Source organism: Coenobita brevimanus, chromosome 6 (assembly GCF_032717465.1).
Source record: "Coenobita brevimanus isolate Jiangsu-jjx chromosome 6, ASM3271746v2, whole genome shotgun sequence".
In the NCBI taxonomy this organism is placed as follows: domain Eukaryota; kingdom Metazoa; phylum Arthropoda; class Malacostraca; order Decapoda; family Coenobitidae; genus Coenobita; species Coenobita brevimanus.
Genome location: NC_136959.1, coordinates 52,208,299 through 52,234,917, shown reverse-complemented (window position 1 = coordinate 52,234,917; position 26,619 = coordinate 52,208,299). Strand labels below are relative to the sequence as shown.

Here is a 26,619-nt window from a genome sequence, read left to right as displayed (position 1 = left end):
ATAGCAGAAAAAGTAATACAGGAGGAGTTAAGTAGATTAGACAGAGGAAAAGCAAGTGGTCCTGATAAAATTTCATGTTGGGTACTACGAGAATGTGCAAAAGAGTTAAGTAAACCATTATTTTTAATTTTCAAGAAATTCTTGAGTCAAGGTAAACTACATGATATTTGGAAAAAAGCAAATATTGTCCCCTTATTCAAGAAAGGAAATAGACAAAATCCACTCAACTACCGACCAGTATCACTGACCAGTGTTGTAAGCAAGGTATTAGAAAAGCTTATAAGAAAAGCTTGGGTAAACCATCTAGAAGAACACAGTATGATAACAGAAAGACAGTTTGGTTTCAGAAAAGGAAATTCATGTGTTACTAATCTGTTGAGCTACTATGACAGAGTAACAAACACAATACAGGAAAGAGAAGGATGGGTGGACAGTATCTATTTAGATTTCAAGAAAGCTTTTGACACAGTACCACACCAAAGACTTTTATGGAAACTGTACCATCAAGGAGGAATTCGAGGCAAACTGTTTTGTTGGATGCAAGACTTTCTCATAAAAAGAGAAATGAGAACAGTACTAAGAGGAAACTACTCATCATGGAAAGAAGTGACTAGTGGAGTACCACAGGGTTCAGTGCTGGCACCAATCATGTTTTTAGTGTATATAAATGATATAAACAGTAACAATGGAAATGAGAGCTATCTGAATATGTTTGCAGATGATGCAAAAATACAAAGGAGACTTACTAACACAGACTCTTGTAAAGAGCTACAAGAATAATTAAATAAACTTCATGAATGGAGTAGTACATGGCAAATGGAATTCAATGTGGACAAGTGTCATGTAATCAAGTTTGGTAAAAGTGGAAAAAGACCTGATTGGGATTATAAGTTTGGAAATAAAACCCTATACACATCAGAAAGAGAGAAAGACCTAGGTGTGATCATCAATAACAGACTATCTCCGGCTGACCACATCAGCGAGAAGGTACGGAACATGTATACACTGCTTGCAAATATGAGAATAGCATTCACATACATAAATGAAGACATGCTAAGAAAGATAATAACATCATTCATTAGACCAACCCTGGAATATGCATCAGTAGTCTGGAGTCATCATCTCAAAAAGCACATAGACAAGATTGAAAAAGTTCAAAGGGCCGCTACAAGATGAATACCAAGCTTAAGGGACCTAAGCTACGAAGAAAGACTAAATAAACTTAATCTATCAACACTACAGGAGCGAAGGAAAAGAGGTGACATGATAATGCTATATAAGTGCATATCAGGGAAGGAGAACATAGACATAAATGATTACGTAACACATGGAGAAGCATCAGCAAGAGGACACTGCAAAAAACTGCAAAGGAGAGGTGATAAAGCCGTAAGGAAATTCAGTTTCCCAAACAGAGCAATTGGCCAATGGAATGCACTACCGAATGAAATAGTGTGTGCCAAAACAATTCACAAATTTAAGGATATGTACGATAAATATGGTTTAAGACACGGGACAGTACGAGCTTGACTCATTCCTGTAAAGATACAATTAGGTAAGAACAATTAGGTACGAACACACACACTTCCCTCCAGCTATCAGTACGAAAGAGGATCTTCATGAAAAACTTGCAGGTGGTATTACAGAAGATGACTGGAACTTGGCAAAATTTTAGTCTTATGACCCTCCTGCAGTCTTATAACTTTCAGTACCTTCTTTCTGACTGGGTGATTCTCGCGGAGTGGAGCCTAGTGTACTGCAGCAGTAGGCTACCCGCCTACCAGAAATTGGTTTGGGTTGGCATGAGAACCCATTCTTGGGGAAAACAAAAATCACTGGACGGTATGAAGATGTGTCTGAAGAACAGCAGAACAAGACGTGAAAACTCTGGTCGTCTGTTAACACTTCACCACGACGTGTCACTGTTTATTCTTGGTTCTACACAATTTTCATTAGGAGAGACATCTTGAGTTTGATGTTGTAGGTACAGCCTTCATACTTTCACTATTACGGTGCTCCCCTAAGATGAATAAAACTGTCTAGTTGCGAAAAATAAAACAAGGCGCACTCGGAGTGCAACACCCGCGCCCTACGTTGGTCTAGGACTGAACATCTGACTTTTTCCCTGTAATCTTGGCCTTCAATCCGATCTCAGAACTGGGCCACTTCATTGTTGCCTGACCCTCAACTCTTCCACCAAGTCTGCAATAAAATTAGTCCAACTGTTAAGGTTGACCCTGCAACTGACTTTGATTTTTGACCTTTCCCTGGGACCTTGATCTTCGACTGACAAATCAAATCCTTCCCTAATCCTGAGCCCTTCTATACAGTTTGGTTTAAAAAAATAAAAGCTGGTTGAACTGAACTTGCCATGTCATGATGACCTTGGACCTCCTGTTAAAAAAAAAAAAATCAATCCGTTGGCTGACCCTTAACCCACTCAAATCATATCCTTTTTTTTTTTTTAACACATACACACACGGGTCGAAGTTCGACCTTACCTTGTGACCTTGACCTCCGAATGACTCAAAATCGGCTCCCTTCGTTCTTACATTACCCTCAACCCTTCCACTTGGTGTGGTCTAAATCGGATCAAAACTGTTTACGCTGATCTTACCAGATGCCGTTCACCTTAAATTTATTTAAAAAAAAAAAAAAAAAAATCAGTCCCCTGGCTGACCCTCAAGACTTCAAAGTTGGCAATAAGCAAATATCACATGCGTCAAGGAAAACCAACACCCGCCTTACTATCACGAGTAAAATGCGTGACTTAAAGAACAGTGCCCCTGAAATATACCATAGTACCCCCGACGACAGGGCAAGCCAAACACAGCTCAGTATGCCTGAGGATGCGCCGACATCCTCACACGGACCCCACGGGGTAGCCGCCACCAGTCACCACCACTCCTGGCAACAGCGACATATGTCAGCCCGGGCCATGCGCCCCTGTGTCACGCAGCCACCATGCCGTCGCCGCCGTAGAAGAAGGACACTACCTTCACGGAGTGGAATTGTTGAGTCAGCTAGGGGTGGAGTTGAAAAAGACACTCCAGACGGCGCCCCTCTGGTAGAGACGATCTATGGTCGCTCCCATCCTCGTGAGACGATCTATGGTCGCTCCCATCCTCGTGAGACGATCTATGGTCGCTCGGAAAGTGCTCCAGTAGAGACAATCTATGGTCGCTCCCATCCTCGTGAGACGATCTATGGTCGCTCTGAAAGTGCTCCGGTAGAGACGATCTATGGTCGCTCCCATCCTCGTGAGATGATCTATGGTCACTCCCATCCTTGTGAGACGATCTATGGTCGCTCCGAAAGTGCTCTGGCTCCCATCCTCGTGAGACAATCTATGGTCGCTCCGAAAGTGCTCCGGTAGAGATGATCTATGGTTGCTCCCGTCCTCGTGAGACAATCTATGGTCGCTCCGAAAGTGTTCCAGTAGAGACAATCTATGGTCGCTCCCATCCTCATGAGACGATCCATGGTCGCTCCGACAGTGCTCCGGTAGAGACGATCTGTGGTCGCTCCCATCCTCGTGAGACGATCCATGGTCGCTCCGACAGTGCTCCGGTAGAGACGATCTATGGTCGCTCCCATCCTCGTGAGACGATCCATGGTCGCTCCGACAGTGCTCCGGTAGAGACGATCTATGGTCGCTCTCATCCTCGTGAGACGATCCATGGTCGCTCCGAAAGTGTTCCGGTAGAGACGATCTATGGTCGCTCCCATCCTCGTGAGACGATCTATGGTCGCTCCGAAAGTGCTCCGGTAGAGGCGATCTATGGTCGCTCCCATCCTCGTGAGACGATGTATGGTCGCTCCGAGAGTGTCTTGGTAGAGACGACCTATTGTCGCTCCCTTCCTCGTGAGACGATCTATTGTTGCTCCGAGGGTGTGCAGAGAGAGGTGAGTGGAGAGACGTCCCCACGGCAGGAGACTAGAGCCCAGGCTTCCTGTCCCAGAGTGACCCAGACAGGCCTCACAGCCTCCCCTGGTCTCTGTTCCCTACGCCTGGCTCTGGAGCAGACGCACCTGACGGACCCCAGTGGAAGTCGCTGCTGCAGCCCTCCCCTGTCGGCGCCCCTAGACGCTGGAGACCGCAGCCCACAGTCTCTCTCGGTTCTCCCCAGGACACCCGGGCGTGATCTCTCTACGCCCCCACGACGCCGGGACTTATCACAGAGGTTCCTGAAGCTATTCGGCCCCAGTCCCGACGGCCACACGCCTGAGCCAAGCCCGAAAGCCACGGGAAGCCCAGGGCGCGAGAGGACGCCCTTACGAGTTATCTCGTGCCCTCTCGGCACGCCTGCATTGGCGGTGCCCCTAGCCCGGCAGGATCGCCGATGACATGTTCCTGCCTATCCCCCTGATGAATACGTGTGATATTGTAGCACGAGTGATTTAGGTTAAGTGTGATTTCCCCTAATGTAAGTATTGTGCAGTGATTTCATATAGAGAATATCGGGGTAAATACGATCACAGTGAGAAGTTAAAGGACGAGAGTGTGGAACAAGATCTGATTGACTATACTTATGAGTGACATCCCTGTTATACAATTAATAAGCCTGTGCCGCCTGGAGAATTTCCCCTATAAAGACATACCCCCATTACTGTGAAGGAATATTGTGAAAGGAAGTATTAATGGTATTCTCTCCCTCCCCCACGCTACCCATAAATCTTGTTTATCACCCTCTCTCACTCCAATATCCCGAGTAAGAGTGAATCAAGAATAAAATCAATTACCAAAGTCCCTCGGCTAGTGGAAACCATATAAACTTCACGGCTAATATCTGCCGCTCTCCAGTATTACCATAACTTTCCCCTAGCCGTCACAAGTCACTCCCCGCACCTCCCCTATCTCCTACTCGTGAGACTCAATCCCCCCCCCCCGCGTCTCCCGCGCGCCTATATTTACTGCACTCTTGATACACAAGGATTGATTGTGTTGTCATTACTATCAGAGAAGCAAGTATCCTTCGAGATACACGTATCCTAGATAAGGTTTTATATTGCTATGTATTGTGCTGTAATATCTGCTGATTTGTCCTGTGTCTGATTGTGGTAATATACGTGTAAAGGTTGTTGCCTAGAGTTTTTGTGTCCTGCCTCTCTTTATTGCACTAAGCTCCGGTCTCGAAAGAGGACCCCGCTCCACGTTAGGTGAAATAGGAACGAGAAGTCGAGCCTTATTTCACCTAGCATTACAACGAGCGCCGGTGCAATAAATGACATCCTCTGTCTGAAGAGGTTAATCAGATCAAGTTCTAAAGAATCAGATAAGGGCAACATACGGCAGGGTTGAATGTGATTGTTGCGAAGATAAATTGGGTTCGCCCACCATTCTTCTGCAACAAGAATGTAATGTAATCTGTTACCGCCCCACTTGTTAAAATCATAGATGTCATAAACATAACTACTATTTTCAAGTATATACTTTAGTTCTAACAGGTAAGATCTAAAGATCAAGAGGAATCATACCCATATTTGGAAACCTTGTCTCCCTCTGATAAACACCTTTTCCGAATGAAGGTATAACAGTTTTCTTAACGAGTCGCGGCACTTTTATTGCATAATCCAGCGGCCAGTCAGCTGACTCCTGAGTGTGACTCACGTACAGAGTTGCCAAGGAAGCAGTTTTCCTATAGAGTTGGGCTAGTTTAAGATCAAGTTGCGGAAAATTTGAAGATTTGCGGGTTGAAGGCTATATGGGACAATTTTTAAAGACGCAGTTGTGCAACTTTTGGGTTGTTTCTTGATGTCTCGTACAGACTAAGGCATTCAGTGAATTCAGTAGCCTATGTTCTTCGCTCTCTCTCTCTCTCTCTATTCTTCGCTCTCTCTCTCTCTCAAACAGTGCTCCTACTTCTTCCTTCGCCTTGATCATTCTTTTCTGCGTCTGCCCTCCTTCTTCCTATTTCTCCGATCCTTCCTGTCCCTATTTACTGCTTTTCTTTCCCCTTCGGGTGACTCAAGAGTAACAAGCGTAATGGTTTCTCGTAACCCAGGAAACCATTTACAACACTGGGTAGTAACCGTATAACCAATTAAAACGGGATGATGTGGAGCCTACTGTGTTGTCTGTTAACTGGGTGGAGATGCAAATGCGGCGTCCGGCCAGGAACCAATCCCCCACACACTTAAAAGCGCCTCGCTGTAATGAGGTGTTGTCTGCGGCAAGGAAACATCGGTCACTGCACCGGACTACTCTGCTGGGGCGTTGCTTGCCTGCGGTTGATGGGTCTGCTCGGCCATGCAGACATCAGTTACTCGACAATACTGTGATTTTAACAAAATCAGGTGCCCATATAAGCGTTACGAATTAACTAAGTTCAAGTTAAACACTTCACGCGAATGACGAGGTTCAGATGAAATTCATAAAGAGCAAACAAGAAACAGTGAAACAAAATTCACCGAAAATACTCTGCATGTGCATGTACACATAAACAACAACTGTTGCGAATTGCAATTAATTTGCTTCCAAGCAGACAATGCTCTCCCTATTTTGCCATAAACTATCTATCTATCTATTGCCAGACGCCATAATCCCGTATGGGGTGGCCATTTGACTCTGAGTTATGTGTTTTACAGGGAGGGGCACTAACCCTCCACCAACTCACTTGACACGTAGGGAGCACGTATGGTTTGGTTATATGGTTACCACCCAGCGTTGTAAGTGGTTTCTTGGCTTACAGGAAACCATTTGGCTTGTCACTCAAAGTAAAGCCACCTGTAACAGAAAGAATAGGAATAAGTAGTGACAGGAAAGATGGAAGAAATAGGAAGATAGGAGGGCAGGCACAGGAAAAAAAAAAAAATGATAAAGGCTAAGGAAGAACGCAGGACTAAAAATCTGGCAACCAGTTATGACTAAACACCCCCAGAAAGAAATGTTAATAGTACCAGTTAAACCCTTTTTGTAGCTTTCTTTTTCACTATGTGTCAACAAGTGGGTTGGGGCTGTTCGGCCAGACTGCTTAGGGAACAACTACTACAAGTGAGTTGGCGGAGTGTTAAGTGCCCCTCCCCGTAAAACAACTCAGACAAACGGCCACCCTTTAAGAGATTGTAGCGTCTGGCAATATACAGTGTTTGCTTATAATTATATACTTACGTTTAGACCTATTCATATGAAGCTTTTATTCATCATACGTTCTTTGAAAATTACTCTGTAGTTGCAAATAGTGTTTTTTGTGCCTGCCTAAACTGCAGTATAGTGCCACAGGAAGCGCCCCGACACCCTCACAAGGAGCCCATACAGGAGCAACGACAGCGCGCCAGGCCTCCGAACGACAACAGCGGAAGTCCACCCGGGCCGCGCGCCCCTATGACCCGGAGCTCGGCCGCCGCCTCCATACCAGGAATACCAGACTACCTTCCGGGCGAGCCTTCCCCAACCAGCTTCGGGATGGAGCTGTTTCTCCAGCTCCTGCCAGCACCCCTGAGACGGCCTGTAGCCGCTCAACCCTCCTGAAGGAGACGGCCTGTAGCCGCTCTGAGGGAAATAAGGAGACAGCCTGTAGCCACTCCCGCCTTCATCAGGAGACGGCCTGCAGCCGCTCTGAGGGGAATCAGAAGATGGCCTGTAGCCACTCCTGCCTTCATCAGGAGACGGCCTGTAGCCGCTCCTACCTTCACCAGGATACGGCCAGTAGCCGCTCCGAAGGTGTTCTTCTCGAGACGGGCTGTAGCCGCTCAACCCTCCTAAAGGAGACGGCCTGTAGCCGCTCTGTGAGGAATCAGGAGATGGCCTGTAACCGTTCCCATCTTTGTCAGGAGACGGCCTGTAGCCGCTCCGAAGGTGCCCTTGGGTCTGCTGGTAGATGCTCCCTCCCCCAGGCCACGGCCAGTAGCTGGGCTTTGGCGACGGCCGGTAGCTGTGCCCCTAGAAGGCTACAGCCAGTAGCCGGGCCCTAAGGCAGGAGACTGCCTGTAGCTGCTCCTCCGTTGGAAGCTGACGCCTGTTCTCCGATCCACGACCCAGGGGAAGTCCCTGGCCTCAAAGAGTACTGGAGAGGCCCCGTGGTCTCCCCCTGGCCTCTGCTCCCTCCAACCGGCTCTGAAGGAGGCCCACCTGACGGACCCTGACGCAGACCGGTGCCGCAGCCCCTTCCTGACGGCGCCGCCAAGCACCGGGGACCGCAGCCCTCGGGAACCCTTGACCGCCCCCAGGACTCCCGGGCGGGAACTCCCCGCACCCCGACACCAGAGATCTTCGTCCTCCGTCAGGCGCCTGAGCAAAAGGTTCAGGGAGTTAATCGGCCCCAGCCCTGAGGGCACGTGCTCCCGCCCCCAGCCCCGAGAGCGCGGGGCCCTTCGCCACCCACAGCCCCGGACGAGAGAGGACGCCCCTGCAAGTGATCCCGTAGCCTCTGGCTGTAGAGGCCTCCGGCGGAACCAAGCCCCGTCAGTAGTAAAGCTGTGACGCCTCCGCCGCCCCTTTTACCTGGCCGCCACGACGCCCGGATCCTAAAGGAGTGACAGTGATAGTACAGTGTCTGTGACCTAGTAACATAGAGGCAGAACAGTGAACTAACCCTCTAATGGAAGTCAGTGATAATATCAAAGTGGTGGAGTAACAGTGACAGTGCAACCGTAAATACGGCCACCTAGTGAGACTCGGGGTCTATCAGAGTGAATACGCTACCACCAGCAAATACCTCCTGATACTAAGACGATATCCAGACCCCAGTGCCAAAGAAACCCTCACCAACAAGGAACAATATTAGCGACTTCACGAATACAGAAACCCCGGACTTCCTATAATTAATAATACTCAGCCGCAAGAGCTATTTCATCCGAGCAGTATCCTGCGCGATACTGATAACCCATATCTAGACGTAAGCCGCAAGAGCTATTTCATCCGAGCAGTATCCTGCGCGATACTGATAACCCATATCTAGACGTAAGAGTTATAACTGTCCAGTGTATCTGTATCAGACACCTACTCGTTCCCCTGTCCAACTTAGTAATACACGTGTAAGGTTGTTGCCTTGAGTTTTTGTGTCCTACCTCTCTCCTATTTGTCTAAGCTCCGGTCTAGAAAGAGAGCCCCGCTAGGTGTTTACGGGACGGGAAGCCGGCCCTTAAAACACCTAGCAACTGCCAATATTGACAAAGATGAAAACTAGTCCAAAGGAAAGTGTGGGTGTGAGGAGGATACAGAGCGTGAGCTGTGGAAGGCCTTTTTTTAATTTTTAAAAAAATTATGATAAGGCTATATTTGGGCTATTTTACGGAGAAGATTGGGCGGAGTGCAGACCCAACGGCCTGGCAACCCTGCGGCACACTGTCACACACTGTCAGGCTACCTTCGTTAAACAGACGGAGCTGCTGGCAGGAGTGAGCACGGCTTATTTTTGATTGTGTGAGGTGCATATACGGAACGTAACTGTCAGATTACTTATCGGCCAAGGTATTTCATTGTGTGAATTCACTGCGCTTAGTAGCTTTTGGGGATATACCTGTGTAATGTAATATGGGGGTGTACTATATCTTAATTTTATTAGACGGCAGGGTTTTATTTAGCAAAAGTATTGAAAAACTAAGAGCACTGTACAACTAGCTGACAGGTAGTAAACAGCTTAATGCGGCAGCCCAGCAACAGGTTTCGTAGCCTTACAGACTGCGCTACCGGTACCCACCCCATAGCCATCCATAGGGCTACTTAGCCGGTGCTACCATTTTTATAGCTTCACAGGGTACTAAGCGCCATATTGCTGTTCTGTATGAAATTTGTAACAATGTGAGAGTAATTAGCTTTGACTGAGTCTGTGTACTGTCACAAATGAAAGATCACCAAGTGACTACTTGTGGCTGAGTGTTTCCTGCCGAGAGAGATGACTGGCTACTTACCAAGCTTGTGGCCACAATTCACACTCATGGTAGCAGGCTACTTCCCAAGACTGGTGGTAGCCACTGATTTACTAGGAACATGCACTTTACCTCTGAAATTCATCACTGGGCACTTAGCAAAATGCCACTCTTTACCTCTGAAATTTAGCACTGGGCACTTATCATAAAGCCACTATGGACAAACCAGCTCCCCATGCTTTAGGTGTTATCCTGGCTCATGCCAAAGTCATGGGTGTGGTGCTGCCACAGATAAGCTCAGTCAATACCTATTTTATAGGCTCCTTGTTTATGGTGTTTTATTTTTTGCCAGCATTTTCATATCCTGTGGGTTGATTTAATGTTATAGGTGGTCTGAAATGCTCTAGAAATTAACTAACATGAACAAACCTACCCTTAAAAGACTGTGCCATATACAGATTTCACTACTTTACTATGTGCAACAATGGCACAGTACATTCCTGACCAAAATACTTTCTCTTTATAATATACTGGTATCTCATGTAGCCAAGATGAGATCAGCTTCATTTATAAAAATGTATCTGACACCCAACATCAAATCAACCTGCATAAGACAAAACCATGCTTGGGGGAAAAAAAAAAAAAGGCATGAAAAGTCAATAAAGTAAATACTGTTTGCAGGATTATGCTAAACACTACCCGGTAGTCATTATCGTGTAGACCTTGATCAATCCTACAGCCTCTTCCTCTACATGCTAGTGTCAGGAAATGTATTTCTGTATCTCTCCTAATACTGTATGATTAACCCCTTTGCCAATGTACTGTATAATAACAACCATAAATATCAGCCTACCTGTGTAATGTTTTATTTCAGGTCTGACCCTTGGAGAGCTCTGATATAAGCAGAAAGAGTACTGTACAAAGTCAACATGAAGGGTGTGGTAATTTTGGTGGCAGTGCTGCTGGCTATGATTGTAACCACAGAAGCAAGAGGACCCTTCAGCAAGATGTTTCCAAAGCATGGTAACCTGACCCTTCCCCCTGATTCAGATGATGCAGGAGACCCACTTTTCCTTACTCCTCTGCTTGAAGCTGGCAAGATACAGGCATGTCTAGACTTTGCTTCTGTATAACCTCGATTAGCCTAATGGCTACAGTACTTTGGATTTATTATTTAGGTCTGTGAATAGTGAATGTTTTGCTACATTTTGTTTCTAAAGGCTCCAACAAGCTAGCATGTGTCAGCCTTGGTCACCTAATGGCAGCTCTCCATGCTGCCTGATCTTTGGCAGGCTCTCTGTTCAGTCCCTTATCCCTGAAGTCACGCTGTATGACCTCGTCCCACATCTTTTTCGGTCTCTCTCTCGCAGTCCTACCCCCACCGTTAATACTTCTCACTTTCTGCACCCAACTGTCATCCCCTATCCTCTCCACATGTCCAAACCATCTTAATCTACTTCTCCTCATCACAACACCAATACACTCCAGTCACATCCTTCCTCTTATCTCCTCCATCATAAACCAAGGCTTCCCAGGCCACACATTCAAGGATGCATTGCACGTCCACCTAATCAATGTCATTTCTGTATGTCTGAGCCTGTGAATATCCTCTTCCTTTACTGCCCAGGTCTTACTGCCATACAGCATTACACTCCAAACACATGCCATATACAATGCAGCCTCGTTATATGACGCACCGTTATGTGATAAATAGCAACAACGATAATTAAAAAGTTATACCCTGTCTCAGTACTGTCTCAGTGCAATTTTAAAAAATTAATTATGATTTCACTACAATGATATTTTCAAACAAGAATCTTGTGTGCTCTCAGTGACACACACACAAGCCAAAATGGCTGCCCAGTGATTCCACTGGCTGTGATTTTTGCCTTTCGTTCTATTTTGTGCATGAAAGGCTACTGAAACACCACTGTTATCACCAAATAAAAGTGCAAGTGCTTAACAAATAATGTAATACAGTGCACAATATTAAGATGTCATACTTTTATGTGTGAAAAACTGACATTTGTGACTTGGAAATCGTGTCAACCTTACGTAACCATCATCCCCTTTCTAGGTCTCTAACAGCTGACTGAGCAAAGATGCCTGCCTTGTGTTTGCAATGGCTGTGCTCGTTGCCTTTCATTTTATTTTGTGGATGGAAGGCCACTGGAACACTACTGTTATTGCCAAATAAGAGTGCAAGTGCCTAACAAATGATGCTGTGTACAATAGTAAGTGAAGTGATACAGTATCTTTTTGTGTGCAATGGTCAACCAGGCCCTCCAACTTTCCCCCATCCTGGGGGGGTGGGGGGACTCTTGGTGACGACTCGTACCAGCATGGGACAAAGTTCAGATGCGTGGCAGAGTTTTCTTTAGGTCATTTTAGGCTTCGTGGTCGAGGTGACCCTCCCTGACCCACAGAACCCATGTTATATCGACCTCATTATGCAACAGGTCTTCACTTAATGCAACCCTGTTGCATAAGGTGGCTGCACTGTACAAAGATCCCTTAGCACAGATGGAGATCCTTCTCAATGTCAGGAGAGGCAACACCTTGAACTTCTTTCAACCACTCCTCACTCTAGCCACAGAGCTAGCTCCATCCCCACCTCCAGGACATAACATGTCTCCTAAGTAACAAAACTCTTCCACACACTGAAGACACTCACCAGCAAGATCAATCCTTTCATGCCTGACAATCTTCACAAGCTCTCCCTGACAACTGCACACATGAAATCAGCATTCTCTCTCAGTCTACCTCTAATACCACTACATCTCTTATGCACGCACTTATCACAAACACTGCACAATATGGAATTACTTCCCACGCCCTTGTGGCGAACCACACATGGCCACTCTCCCTGTTCTTAGACAGTACAGCCACCAACCCTTGATACCATCACATTTGTTACCTCTGCCAATAAAGCTGGAGGAGGTTATGTACTCACCTATGTTTGTTTGTTTGTCCACACAATATCTCCAAAAGTTCTCAATGAATTTCAATGAAATTTTGTGGAAGGGTGAGCCATGGGCCAAGAAAGAACTATTTGAATTTTGGGGCAGATCCAGACCCAGATCCTGCAATGGCATTGGTGGAGGTATGAGCTCACTGAGTGCTATCTGGTTTTATATGCAATTGCTCTCAAGCCCTTGTGCCCCATACCATCTCTCCACTTCCTAAATCTTTCCTCCACCTCCCTATCATTCTCTGCAATCAACACCAAATCATTGACATACAACATCTCCCACCAGAGTCCATTTCTGAAGTCACATGAGAGGGATTCGACTATCATGATAAATAACAAGGGGCTCAAGATTGACCCCAAATGCACACCAACATTCATGGAAAACTCATCACTCAAATCTCCATTCACTATCACCTGGATAGCCATCACCACTTTAATCAACCACTCCTCGATCCCAAGCTTTCTCATTGCCCACTGCATCACCTCCCTAAGGACTCGGTCAAAGGCCTTCTCCAAATCAACAAAAACAAAGTCTATCTATCTATCTATCTATAGCCCGACGCCCTAATCCCGCAAAGGGTGGCCGCAGACAAAACGCCTCCAAGTCGCACTGTCACCCACCATTTGACTATCCTTCCCCCAACTCACCCCCCCCCTCCCTCATATACCTCTCAACTCCATCCCTCCACCTCATCTTCAGTCTACCCCTCCCTCTCCCTCCCTCCACCTCACCTACATATACCCTCTTAGTCAGTCTTTCATTCTCCATTCTCTTCACATGTCCAAACCACTTCAATGTATTTCTCCTAATCTTCTCAACCTCATCCACATCCACCCCACAACGTTACGTCACTTCTTCATTCGTCAACCTGTTCCTCCACGTCACTCCACATGCTCCTCTCAAGTAACTCATTTCCATTGCTCTCACTCTTGACTTGTTCCCCTCTTGCAAGGTCCATGCCTCGCTTCCATACGTCAGGGTAGGGATCACAATACTGTCATGCAGTGACTTCTTAACTTCCATACTCACTTCCCTATTTCTCATCACTGCTTTCAGTTTACCAACAACCTTCCTTCCCTGCTGTACCCTTTCACGCACTTCATCCCCCAAAGTTCCATCCTTACTCATCACACTACCCAAGTACTTGAATGCACTCACATTCTCCATATCCTCACCATCCAACCTCACTGCACACTCTGTGACTTCATTCCTCTCAAACACCATAACTTTACTTTTGTTTACATTAACTTTCAGATTCCTCCTCCTACACACTGTCCCAAATTCATTCACCAAACCTTGCAACTCCCATTCATCTTCACTCAACAATACTGTATCATCAGCAAACAGCAACACCGGAAGCTTCCAAATCTCACCCTCATTCATTAGAGCCACCTCCACATCCAAAAGTACAGATCCCTTTTCTTTCCTATATATTTTTCCTGAAGCGGTCAAACAGTCAATATGGCATCAGTGGTCCCTCTGCCTGGCATAAACCCAAACTGCATCTCATCAGTATTCACCCCTTCTCTAATCATACCTTCTAGAAGTCTCTCCATTAATTTCATTACCTGGTCCAAAAGTTTTATGCCTCTATAATTTCCTCTTTCCAGGGCATCACCCTTCCCCTTAGACACATTTGCAATCACAATCTTTAGCCAATCATCTGGGACAACACATATATAATTGTATTTATCAAATCAGTAACCAACCTCACTTCTACGTCTCCTGAGGCCTTCAGAATTTCACCAGTTAACCCAGACACTCCTTCCACCTTCCCTACCTGCATCCTGTCTATTGCCCTGCTCACAGTAATAGCATTAATCAGTGGTCAAGGGGCAAACATTGGATCTGCTGACTCCAAACCTTCCCTGTTCCAGTCAGACTCCTCATTTGGCAACCAGTTATAATGCTCTCTCCAGGTATCTTTAATATCCTCACTGCTCACCAATACCATTCCTTCATCATTCTTCACACACTGCTCACTTATGATATCCTTGTTTTCTCTCCTCATCTGACTTGCCACCTTAAATATCATGCTCTTCCTTTCAACACTATTTAGGTTATCCAGTAAAAGTCTCTGAAACTCAGATTTTGCTTTGTACACCTCTTTTCTAGCCTTACGCTTGGCAGCCAGGTACTCCCCTTTGTTACCACCCCTTTTCCATTCCCTGAAAAGCCTTCTTTTTGCCTTAACTGCTGCTTCTACACTCTCATCCCACCACCATGTCACTTTGTCTTGAGGGGTCCCTTGTCCATTCACACACTGAACCAGTAACTCTCAGGAGATTGTTCATGAGAGCTCTGTACTCTTCATTAACACTTCTGTCAACATCTCCCTGTTCAGCCATCACTCCCACGTCTCCCTATAAAAGGCATCCTTTACTGCTTGATTTTTAACTTCCATATTTTCCTCCTAGGTGCATAGGTCCTCTTCATCACGTGGTCCTGAAGCACCAGGTCACATATCAATAATTTGTGTTACTGCAAACACTCTTTGCTTCCTATAATGTTAACCTCCCTCACCAACCTCCTATCAGCCCACCTGACTAGAAAATTGTCTGTCTGGCTACTATTACCCCCAGACTCGTATGTAATCAACCTATTCTCTCTCTTCCTAAAATGTGTGTTGCACACAATCATGTTCATTGCCTCCCCAAATTTGAGTATCCTTTCCCTTTCCACATTACGTGTACCATTTGTGCATCCCCTATGTACCCCTTCATATCACAAGATGACTATTTTAAGTTCTCTCCCAAAACTATGATCTCATCATCCCCCATACCACTTATGACACATATTAAGTCATCCCAGAATCTCTCCTTTTCTACATTATCCAAGCCAGCCTGAGCAGCATACACTGACATAAATGAAAATGTGAGGCTACCGAAAGAAATTTTCACTACAATAATCCTTTCATTCACTCTCATTACATTCATGACATATTCCACCCATTTTTCTTTAAGCAGCATGCCCACACCAACATATCCATCTGCCTTTCCCTGCCAAAATACCATCATATCCATCTGTCCTTTCTTGCCAAAACATCTTATGTTGACAATCCCTCCTGGCATCATTCTGGCTGATCTTCCCCTATATCTAAGCTCCTGTAGACAGGAGGTTAGATATAAGGAAGGATCAGCCAGAATGATTGCTGGGAGGGATTGTCATCATCAGATACTTTGGCAAGGGAGGACAGATGGATATGGTGGTGTGGGTGTGCTGGTTAAGTGAAAAATTATGGAAACACATTTCAGTACTAGGCATAGGTAGATGGGTTAATCCTCATCTATGAAAAAAAGTATTTAATTTCATTTAAAGGGTATTTCCTGTGGTACACATCTGATTATTACTCTATATTACAGTAAAAATAATTACAGTAGGTGAAATGCATTAATACAGTACCTTAGCTTAATTCAAGGTAATGGAAATATGGTAACCTGTGGAATAAAACAGAATGGTAAATGTGAATTATTGGTAAGCTGGTTTTCCTCATTGTTATCATATGTCAATAACAAGTTTCTCCCTTCTGTTCACAATCCAAGACATGCCTGAGCACATCTGAAAGTACTGTACTGTACAGATATTGCTTGTAAAAGCATCAATACAATACCTGTGTACCCTGCATTACATTTACAGTAACACCTCAATCTGATGCACCTTGATAGATCAGATATCAGATTTAAACAGACACTACAAAGCCACCAGACTTCCATCGGATAAAACAAACAATATTTGTTAGATGGCTCACAATCCACGTGTTTCATGAAGTGCAATGACAAAGATGTGAAATAAACTGTAAAAAAGCAAAATTATGTGCCAAGTTAGTGTAAAATGGGTATGATTTTCATTTATAGTACTAGAATATGTTATCATACTCATTAATTTTCAAACGTGCTTGAAATCCCACGTCGGGAGGGGGGGGGAGGGGACACTGGACATAACAGATATTGGACTTCGTCAGATCAGGCTTCCACCCATGTAGTCTATCACAGTATAGTGAGGTTATACTGTACTTGTTACTGTGACAAGTATCATCATCTGACTACAAATAAATCTGGAGAAAACTCAAAAGCTCGGCACCCACCATATTAGTAAAACTGAAAAAGAAAAGAAAAAAAAAAGAGCAGGATGTACAAAGCTCATAAAGCATGGATCACAATAAAGAAACAAAAGTTTTAGCACAAGATCCATCCTATCCATACGTTATACACACACACACACACACACACACACACACACACACACACACACACACACACACACACACACACACACACACACACACACACACACACAAGATTGACCCCGAAGAAGACAAGTGGGTAAAAGAAATTGAGGAAGTAAGGAGGATAGGGCCTTACAAGAAAGGGGAAACAAGACCAATGAGAGTCAAGTTTACATCAGAAAGTGTAATAAATGAGATACTTAAAGTGACCTGGAAATTAAGCAAAGAGGCGGGGATGGAAAATATTATAATAAGAAAAGATCTGAATGAAGAAGAAACAGAAGTTTTAAAATCATTAAAGGAAGAAGTAAAGGAAAAAAATGATAAGAGGACAGAGGAAGAATGTAATACTTTTTTTGGAGAGTATTGGATATGAAAGTAAGGAAATGGTATTTAAGGAAATAGAAGTGAAGGAAACTAGGAGGGGATGGTTGTGAAAGATCAGAAGTTGAGGAAGTGGTACGGACAGAGAGTAGGAGAGAAGAGGGTATTAATAATGTAAAAAATAATTTGAAGGTGATATATATTAATGTTGATGGTTTCATATCGACAAGGATCGAAATTAATGATTTCTTGAGAGAACATGAACCTGATGTCATGTGCTTTGTAGGGACCAAATTAAGAGAAGATATTGATGTTCATTTGGGAGATGGTAAATACAAACTGTGGAGAAAAGACAGAAAAGAAAAAAAGGGAGGAGGAGTGATGATAGCAGTGAAGAACAACATAAATGTAGATACTGTGGAAATGGGAGAAGGCAGGGCTGAAGTGATATATATGAAATTAGAAACTGGAGAGAATGTTAAGAGAGATATGGCGGTAGTGTATGTTCCCCCAAAGACGAGAGCATGGAAGGATGACGAATACCATGAGATGTTGTCAGATATGGCTAGCTACTTAAAAAAAATAATTGAGAAAAGCAGTAATATAATTTTGGTGGGTGACTTTAATTGTAAAGAGGTGAACTGGGAGGAATGGTACTCGGGAGGCGGCGAGGATTCGAGGGGCACTATGTTATTAAATATAATAATGAATAATGTGATGACGCAATGGGTCAAAGAAGAGACACGGTTTCGAGGTGAGGACACACCAGCAAGGTTAGATTTACTGTTCACCAAAGAACCCGATGTAATAGAATCATTGGAATATCTCTGTCCTTTGGGAAAAAGTGATCACGTGGTCATTGAGTTCCAGATGTTAACAGGAAACGTCGAGCCAAGAGACGAGCTTCATAGACAGGGAAGATACAACTTTGGGAAGGCAAATTTTACAGGATTGAGAAACTTTTTTGAAAATGCGGATTGGAGAAAATTCAGAGAAACAAGAGAGATACAGAGGAAGTGGGATATCTTTCTAGACCTCTATAATTTGGGAGTGGAAAAATTTGTACCAAGAGTAAGAGGGAAAGAAAACAGGAAAAAGGAGTGGTTTAATAGAAGGTGTATGATAGCAAAAAAAGAGAGAGATAAGGCGTGGAACAATTGGAGAAAGAGAGGTAATGACAGAACAAAGGAAGAATATAAAAGAACAAGAAATGAATACACAAGAATACGTAGAGAAGAAGAAAGGAATTTTGAAAAAGGTATAATTGACAAATGCAAGGATGAACCCAAACTGTTTTATAGATTTGCTAATGGCAAACTGAACAAAAGGAAGGAATCACCAAACTGAAAGTAGAAGGAGAGGTCTTTAAGGATGCGGCAATGCAAGCAGAAATAATGAACAAACGTTTCCAGTCAGTTTTCACTAAAGAAAAGGAGCTTGTGGAAGGGGAGGGAGTGATTAGAAATGTTCCGGTAATGAAAGATATAAAAGTGGAGGTACAGGAAGTGTATAAATTACTGGAAACTCAAGATGTAAGGAAAGCCCCAGGACCTGATGGAATTTCTAATTGGGTACTGAAGGAATGCAGCGAACAACTGGCGGATAAAATTCACAGCTTAATTGTATGCTCACTGAAAGAGGGGAAAGTGCAAAAAGAATGGAAGAGGGCAAATGTGGTACCAGTTTACAAGGGAGGAAACAGGGAAGAACCCCTGAATTATAGACCAGTGTCTCTAACCAGCATGGTCGCAAAATTGTGTAAGAGAATCCTGAAAGACAGATGGATAAAATATCTGGAAGAGATGAATATTTTGGCTGAATGTCAGTTTGGATTCAGAAGTGGAAGGTCATGTGTTTCAAACTTGTTGAGCTTTTACTCAAGAGCGATTGATGTGGTACAGGAGAGAGATGGTTGGGTGGATTGTGTGTACTTAGACTTAGAGAAGGCCTTTGACAAGGTACCTCATAAGAGACTAATGTGGAAACTAGAATATATAGGAGGACTAAAGGGGAAACTTCTGGAATGGATGAGAGACTTTTTGAGAGACAGACAAATGAGGACAGTAATAAAGGAAAAGATGTCTGGATGGAGGGAAGTAACAAGTGGAGTCCCTCAAGGCTCAGTGTTGGCGCCAGTAATGTTCCTGATTTACGTAAATGATATGGTAGATGGAGTGAACAGTTATGCAAGTCTGTTTGCTGATGATGTAAAGATCTTGAGGAAGATAGAGGTTGAGGAGGATTGTAAAATACTGCAGGAGGATTTGGATAGGATACACAATTGGAGCTGGACGTGGGAAATGAAATTTAATGTAAAGAAATGTAAAATATTGGAAATGGGTAAAAGTACCAGGAGACCATCACTGAATTATTTTTTGGGTAATGAATTAATCACAAAAAGGAGAGAAGAGAAAGATTTGGGAGTGCTGGTCCAAGATAGTTTGTCACCAGAAAAGCACATTAACAAGATAGTTGGAGAAACTTATAAACTCTTGACTAACATAAGAGTAGCATTTCATTATATGGATGAGGAAATGATGAAAAAATTGATAGTGGCCATGATCCGCCCCAGGTTAGAATATGCAGCGGTAGTGTGGTCCCCACACAAAAAGAAAGATATAAACAAGATTGAGAGAATACAAAGAACAGCAACCAAGATGGTCCCCAGTCTGACAGACCTGTCATACAGAGAGAGGCTGGAAAAACTGGATTTGCCTTCGTTAGAGGAAAGGAGAAAGAGGGGAGACATGATTGCAGTGTTCAGGACCATGGTGGGAGTAGATAAAATTGACAAAGAAGATCTGTTTGTATGGGATAAGAGAGCAACAAGAGGACATGGAATGAAATTGAAAAAGTCAAGCTGCTTGAAGGATATCAAGAAATATAGCTTTCCTTACAGAAGTATAGACTTATGGAATAGCCTGGACAAAGAGATCGTCCTGTCTAAAAACTTAAACGAGTTTAAAGTTAAATTCGACTTATTGAGAAACAGCGACGGAAACCCACGAGCATAGTACATTCCGTGTATATCACAATTAGGTATATTAGGTAAATACTTAAATATTTGGAACGACTTAGACAGAGAGGTGGTGCATGAGAAAAACATTCATGTGTGTAAAGGTAGACTTGATAAATGTGGATATGGAGACAGGACAACACGAGCATTGCTCAATTCCTGTATACTACAAATAGGTAAATACACACACACACACACACACACACACACACACACACACACACACACACACACATCACATACCATAATGCCTAGAAAACATCCCTCCCCATGCAACACTACATTACACAGTCACACTTTATGCACATATACACTGCAAGTCATTCATAACCTTTATCCAAACATTTTCCATGAAAACCTACCAGACATTCAGCCCACAAAAACTGCCATTCCCAAAGAGGCAAAAATGCTCTCACCCATACAACAATGTGTCCATCACCCTTCTTTGTATCAACACAAAATTAAAATATGTATCAAGAAACATTACAGCCTGCACTCATCATTTCATTGCAACCCCTTAAGCAACAACACTTACTTTATTTCTGAACCCTACCAATCCGTTTTTTGTGGAATTAAAAGTTAGGAAGAAGACAATGATGCTGATGATGATGATGATGATTAGCACCTGAATATTAGACTTAACCCTCTCAAACTCTTTCGCCACAACCTGTGTCCAACCACTTCCAAGTACTGCTTGACCCCCACGGGCTGGCCCAGACCTTACGTGCCACACACCTGTCACTCAGCAATGTGCACAACATCGGAAAATGTTTCCATTCAACCATCTCCCCTGCCCTTATTTATAACTGTATTGTTATGAAACTACTACATGTTATAAATGAATAAATGATCTTCCTAATGAATGAAAAAAGTAGAGAGCGAGAGAGAAATAAATTACCATATTTCATCATTCACTCATTTACTCAATGCTGATCGATGCTTCACATGGCCCAGACCTGTGCTGTGTCCACAGCCCAGGTTAGGATGTAACCAAAAATTGTGGCGAAAAATAGCGCAGCTCATACTGTTGGACGCAACCTGCGTCAAAAAAGTGCGAGCAGTTGGATTTTTTTACCGGGCCCTCGTGTACGAGAGGCTTAATGATAGCTCCTGAATATTAGACTTAATGACAGCACCTGAATATCAGGCTTACATACAGTATGGTTAATTTTACTGGGTGGGGCATTAAATCAACTCTTATTGAGGTTTCGATAGGTGAGCTGTATGTACTTTACTGGTATGCACAGTTGCCAGGTATAGTATTTTCATGCAGTTCACTGATGTGTACTTGTATAACATTTCTACTCTATATGCACAATTTAAAAATGAAATGGCCTTATACTGGCATAAACTATATGATTCATGCGTACAATACGTCCTTGATATATTGTATGTTGGAAATGTGTTAAAAAATATCAGCTTTTTCCATACAAATACTACAAAGTTAGGGTAGCTAGCAAATCAGTTTTATAGGTACTAATGAAACATTTACAGTATAGGCAATGTTTATTGGTTTACAGGTGACTTAAAAGAAAGAAAGGGCATCAAAGTAAGAGATATATCAAGGACTTACTATTATTCAGATTTAAATGAGCAAACTTATTATGACTCAAATTTAATTAAGCTAGACAGAACAGAATTTGCTCATGGCACTATAATCAACTGGAACAATTTACTCATTGCACTATAAACAATTAGAACAGAATTTACTCACTGCACTGTAATCAAACAGCATATCATCACAGCACACTGTCTTAACACCACAGGAGGCACGAAACTTGAGCCGTGTGCAGCTTGGTCATCGCCATGGCCACAGCTTCTCAGGATTCTTCACAGTTAACAAAACCTTCAATTCAAATCTCTTTTTCTGGTTCTTCCCAGCACGGGTGAGTACTGTATTCACAGAGATCATATTGTTCTTCACTCAGTTCAGTTTTACTAAATACATATTGATTCAAGGTAATAGTGTACACAAAGAAATTAATGACATATGCCAGGATTATTTTCATTACTTGAGGGAAAGATGCTTATTTCCAGCAACATGTTAAATAGGGAACTAACTGTTTTAAGGGGTGCTGGAGATCTACTGGTTATTAAAAAACAAGAATGCTGGAATCTTTCCGTGACTGTTAGCAGTAATGCTTTTATGTACAATCTATTCTGCATCATCAGAAAAAAGGTGTATGTTTGTGTACCAGGTGGATCAGTGAATATAATGGATGGTCAGTGGTAGTACTAAACATTATTCTTTTTTCTTTTGACTCTATTCTTCAACAGAACTGTACTTTGCATTATCATAATGTATCTTATCTAATTTTTTGTTGTAACTAACACCCTATGATGCAGACGGGTGCTGACAATGCTCCAGTGGTCCTGTGGCTGCAAGGAGGGCCAGGTGGATCCTCTCTCTTTGGACTTTTTACTGAGAATGGACCCTTTTCAGTGGACTCAGGCCTTCACCTGCTTCCTCGCAATTACTCCTGGACTAAAACTCTAAATGTTCTCTATATTGACAACCCTGCTGGCACAGGTACATTAAATGCTTTACGGTCCAGAAATATAGTACAGGATACTGGATTGCATTCTGACTTGTAAATTAATGTTTATCTCTTTGCTGTAGTAGTAGTAATAGTAGTAGTAGTAGTAGTAACAGTAGTAGTGATGGTAGTAGTAGTAGTAGTAACAGTAGTAGTGGTAGTAGTAGTAGTAGTAGTAATAATTGTAGAATTGCTTTGGGACCTGTGGCGAGGCTCTTGTTTCAAAGAGTTTGATGCTTATCAGCGTGCACCCACTTTATTCAGTCTTTCACCTTCGAATGGCTCACAATGTGGAGAGCATTTAAGTCGCTGGGTCCACTTTTGTCTTTGCGAGGATTATGTGGCTTTCCCCTTCGGCCAACGTCTTTGATGCTCTTCTCCAAAGGCCTCCTTTAACAAATCTGTCAGAAGCAGCAGAAAAAGAAGAAGAACAGTGCTGGCCACTCACTGACCTGCTGGCTATCCCCACTGGTAGTAATAAAAATAATAATTATGCACTGTTACTATTTTCATCTTTGAAGATGAACAGATGTTAATGTTTTCACTTCTGTCATTCAAATGAATTAAAGAAAAACTGAGAGAATCATGTTGAATATTTACTAGAGGAATCAGAATACTTGAGGATGAAGTACAGTAATTAAATTACGAGTCTAACATACAGACGTGAGACAACGGTGTGGCAGGAAAATGAGAAGTCAAGAGTAAAAGCACTGATGATGGAACTCATAAGCAATGTGTGTGGAGTGTTGGGAGTGGATAGGATAAAAAAAAAAAATAATGTGATTCACCAAAGACCTGGAGTAAGGAAATTCATGGACACCTGGGTTGAAGAGTGTGCTTAGATGGTATGGGCATGTGGAGCAAATGGGTATGAACAGAGTGGCAAAAAAGGTATATCTGTGTGATTTTGAAGGTGAGAGGAGGCATGGTAGGCCTAGATGTTGGATAGATACAGAAAGAGAATGAGGTAATAAGGCTTGGGAACTGATAAGTGATAGAGTCAGGTGGATGGATTTTGTGCAGTGGAGTGTATAACCAGGGTTTTGCACCCCTTTTTATCATGACAGTCATCAGACTAATTCTGTCATGTAGGTGAGTATGAAGCTATGCGCAGCATGTTTTTGGACTAAACGGTGGAGCCAGGATTCCAGGGGCTTGAATATTGAGTGATGGGAGTGTAGCTCATTCAACTGGGCAAATTTTGGTTAGTATTTCACTCTGTCAAGATTTTTCTGGCTCCCTGGACTCTACCTCATCCCACCTTGAGTGCGAAAAGCAATGTGGATGATGATGATGATGATGATGATTATGAAGTACAGACATTCAAGGATCAGGACACACTAGCAAATTTTAGTGTTTGAGTGAATGGAGATTTGAATGATAAGTTTTCTGTGAATGTTGGTGTGCACCAGGGGTCAGTTTTGAATCCCCTGTTGTTTATCATGGTACTTGAAGCCCTCTCACATGACTTTAGAAATGGACCCAAGTGGAAGATGTTGTAAGCTGATGATTTGGTGTTGATTGTAGAGAATGAAAGGGATGCAGAGGAAAGATTTATGAAGTGAAGAGATGGTATGGGGCACAATGTCTTAAGAGTAAATGCAAATAAAACAAAAGGGATGGTATCTAGGGCTGGTGGCAGTACAGGGTACTGTCAAAGAAGAGGGTAGGCTAAGTGGCCATGTGTGATTTGCCACAAGGGTGTGGGAAGTAATTCCATATTGTGCAGTGTCTGTGATAAGTGAGTCCATAAGAAATGCAGTGGTATTAGAGGTAGTCTGCAAGATAATGCTGATTTCATGTGTGTGGTGTGTCTGGGAGAGCAGGTGGAGATTGTCAGGCAAGAAAGGATTGAACTGGCTGGTGAGTCTCTTGAGTGTGTGGAAGAGTTCTGTTATTTGGGAGACATTTTACATGCTGGAGGTGGGGCTGGAGCTAGCTCTGTGGCTAGAGTGAGGAGTGGTTGGAAGAAGTTCAGGGAGCTGTTGCCTCTCCTGACATCAACAGGGCTCTCCCTCTGTGCTAAGGGATCTTTGTATGCAGCATGTGTCAGGAGTGTAATGGTGTATGGTAGTGAGACTTGGGCAGTAAAGGAAGAGGATATTCACAGGCTCAAATGAACAGAAATGACAATGATTGAGTGGATATGCTGTGTGTCCCTGAGTGTGTGGCCTGGGGGGGTGGGGTGGGGGCTAGGTTTATGATGGAAGAGTTGAGAGGTTGGATGGGATTGGAGTGTACTGGTATTGTGATGAGGAGAGGTAGACTGAGATGGTTTGGGCATGTGGAAAGGATGGGGGATGATAATTGGGTGCAGAAAGTGTTAGGGGTAGGGTTGCGAGAGGCAGACCAAAAAAGACCTGGGACAAGGTCACTGAATGTAACCTTAGGGATATGGGACTGAATATGGAAGCTGCCAGAGATTGAGCAGCATGGAGAGCCATCATTAGGAGACCAAGGCCGATGCTTGCAAGCATGTTGGATGAATGAAAGTTAGGGCTCAATTGTGGTGGAAGTACACTTTCACCGATAACTTTTCAAATACTGCAGTATACATACTATGCAGTCTGGAAAAATGAAACATATCTGAAGACTGCTCTCTTGTTAGCACTGTAACAGTGTTATCTGTTGGATACTATTCATGAGTGTGATGGTGTCTGATTTGATCATTCATAGGCAGGCATACTGTTCATTCACCTTTCCATTTTGCCCTGGTTTTCTAGAATTTTTTTGAGTGTATTGTACATAATTTCTTTCTAGTACCTTTGAAGGCTTGTTAATCTTTAAGAGTTTTACAGTAATCTCTCAATTATCTGGTGTAATTCTGCCAACCCCCAAGCCAGATTTGCAGAACATCAGATGTTGCGTGGGTACCCCCACAAAGCAATCCACTCGGCACTGAGCCGGATAATGTATCACTACCATAAGCTATCCATTTCAACCCTCTATCCTAATATCTTTCCTACAATATTGTATTACTCATGAGTAAAAGATTATAATCATGCATAATTTATAATACTGATATAGTACATATAGTACAGTAATACCATACATATGATCATTATTATACTGTACTCAGCTAGTGTTGGCATTATTGGAGGGTTGAGTGCAGTACATTTAATCCCATGTGGTCCAGTGGTGAATGGCTCCCACAAAGATTACTCCAGCATGGGGGGCCACAGGCTAAGTCACAGCACTAGGGGATAGCCATTGTGTGGGTCTCAGATGCACAGATACATCCTCACTATAGACCACCCACGGGAAAGACTGAGAGAGTGACAGTGGACTTGACGCGTCGGGTGGGCCATTCCTGCAACGCACTGTGATTGGCTGGTGTGTTTCGGGGTCTGCCCATGCACCGACTGGGTCCCATGTCTGAGCTGGATGATACCCTTCTCCGTCAAAAAATGCATAGTACTGCTGACTGTTTTCCATTTCTGAGCCAGACATTGCCTAATTTCACCGGATATTGTTTAAGAGCGCCAAGCAAAAAGCGCTGGATATTGTGATGGCTGATAACTGAGAGATAACTGTATTTTCTAACAATATCTTGACGTTTGTAATACTAACAAGTTATTTTATGGTTGTCAGGGTTTAGCTTCACCGAGGACAAGCGAGGTTTTGCCCGTAACGAGTCTGACGTAGGGCGCGACTTGTATGCTGCCATGGTCCAGTTCTTCACTCTCTTCCCAGAGCTTCAGCGCAATGACTTCTATGTCACTGGGGAGAGCTATGCTG

The 26,619-nt window shown here is 43.5% G+C and overlaps 1 protein-coding gene across 1 annotated transcript in view; it reads left to right on the top strand.

The window, feature by feature from the left end:
• Nucleotides 1-9,330: 9,330 nt before the first annotated feature.
• The window catches only part of LOC145399732 (putative serine carboxypeptidase CPVL), a 53,565-nt gene continuing 36,276 nt past the window's right edge, over nucleotides 9,331-26,619 (top strand). Inside the window, exons 1-5 of the mRNA XM_080272283.1 lie at nucleotides 9,331-9,409; nucleotides 10,682-10,913; nucleotides 22,111-22,230; nucleotides 22,691-22,874; nucleotides 26,473-26,619. Coding sequence (XP_080128409.1) covers nucleotides 10,737-10,913; nucleotides 22,111-22,230; nucleotides 22,691-22,874; nucleotides 26,473-26,619 — 628 coding nt within the window. The 5' untranslated portion in view covers nucleotides 9,331-9,409; nucleotides 10,682-10,736. The remainder of the gene's footprint in view (nucleotides 9,410-10,681; nucleotides 10,914-22,110; nucleotides 22,231-22,690; nucleotides 22,875-26,472) is intronic.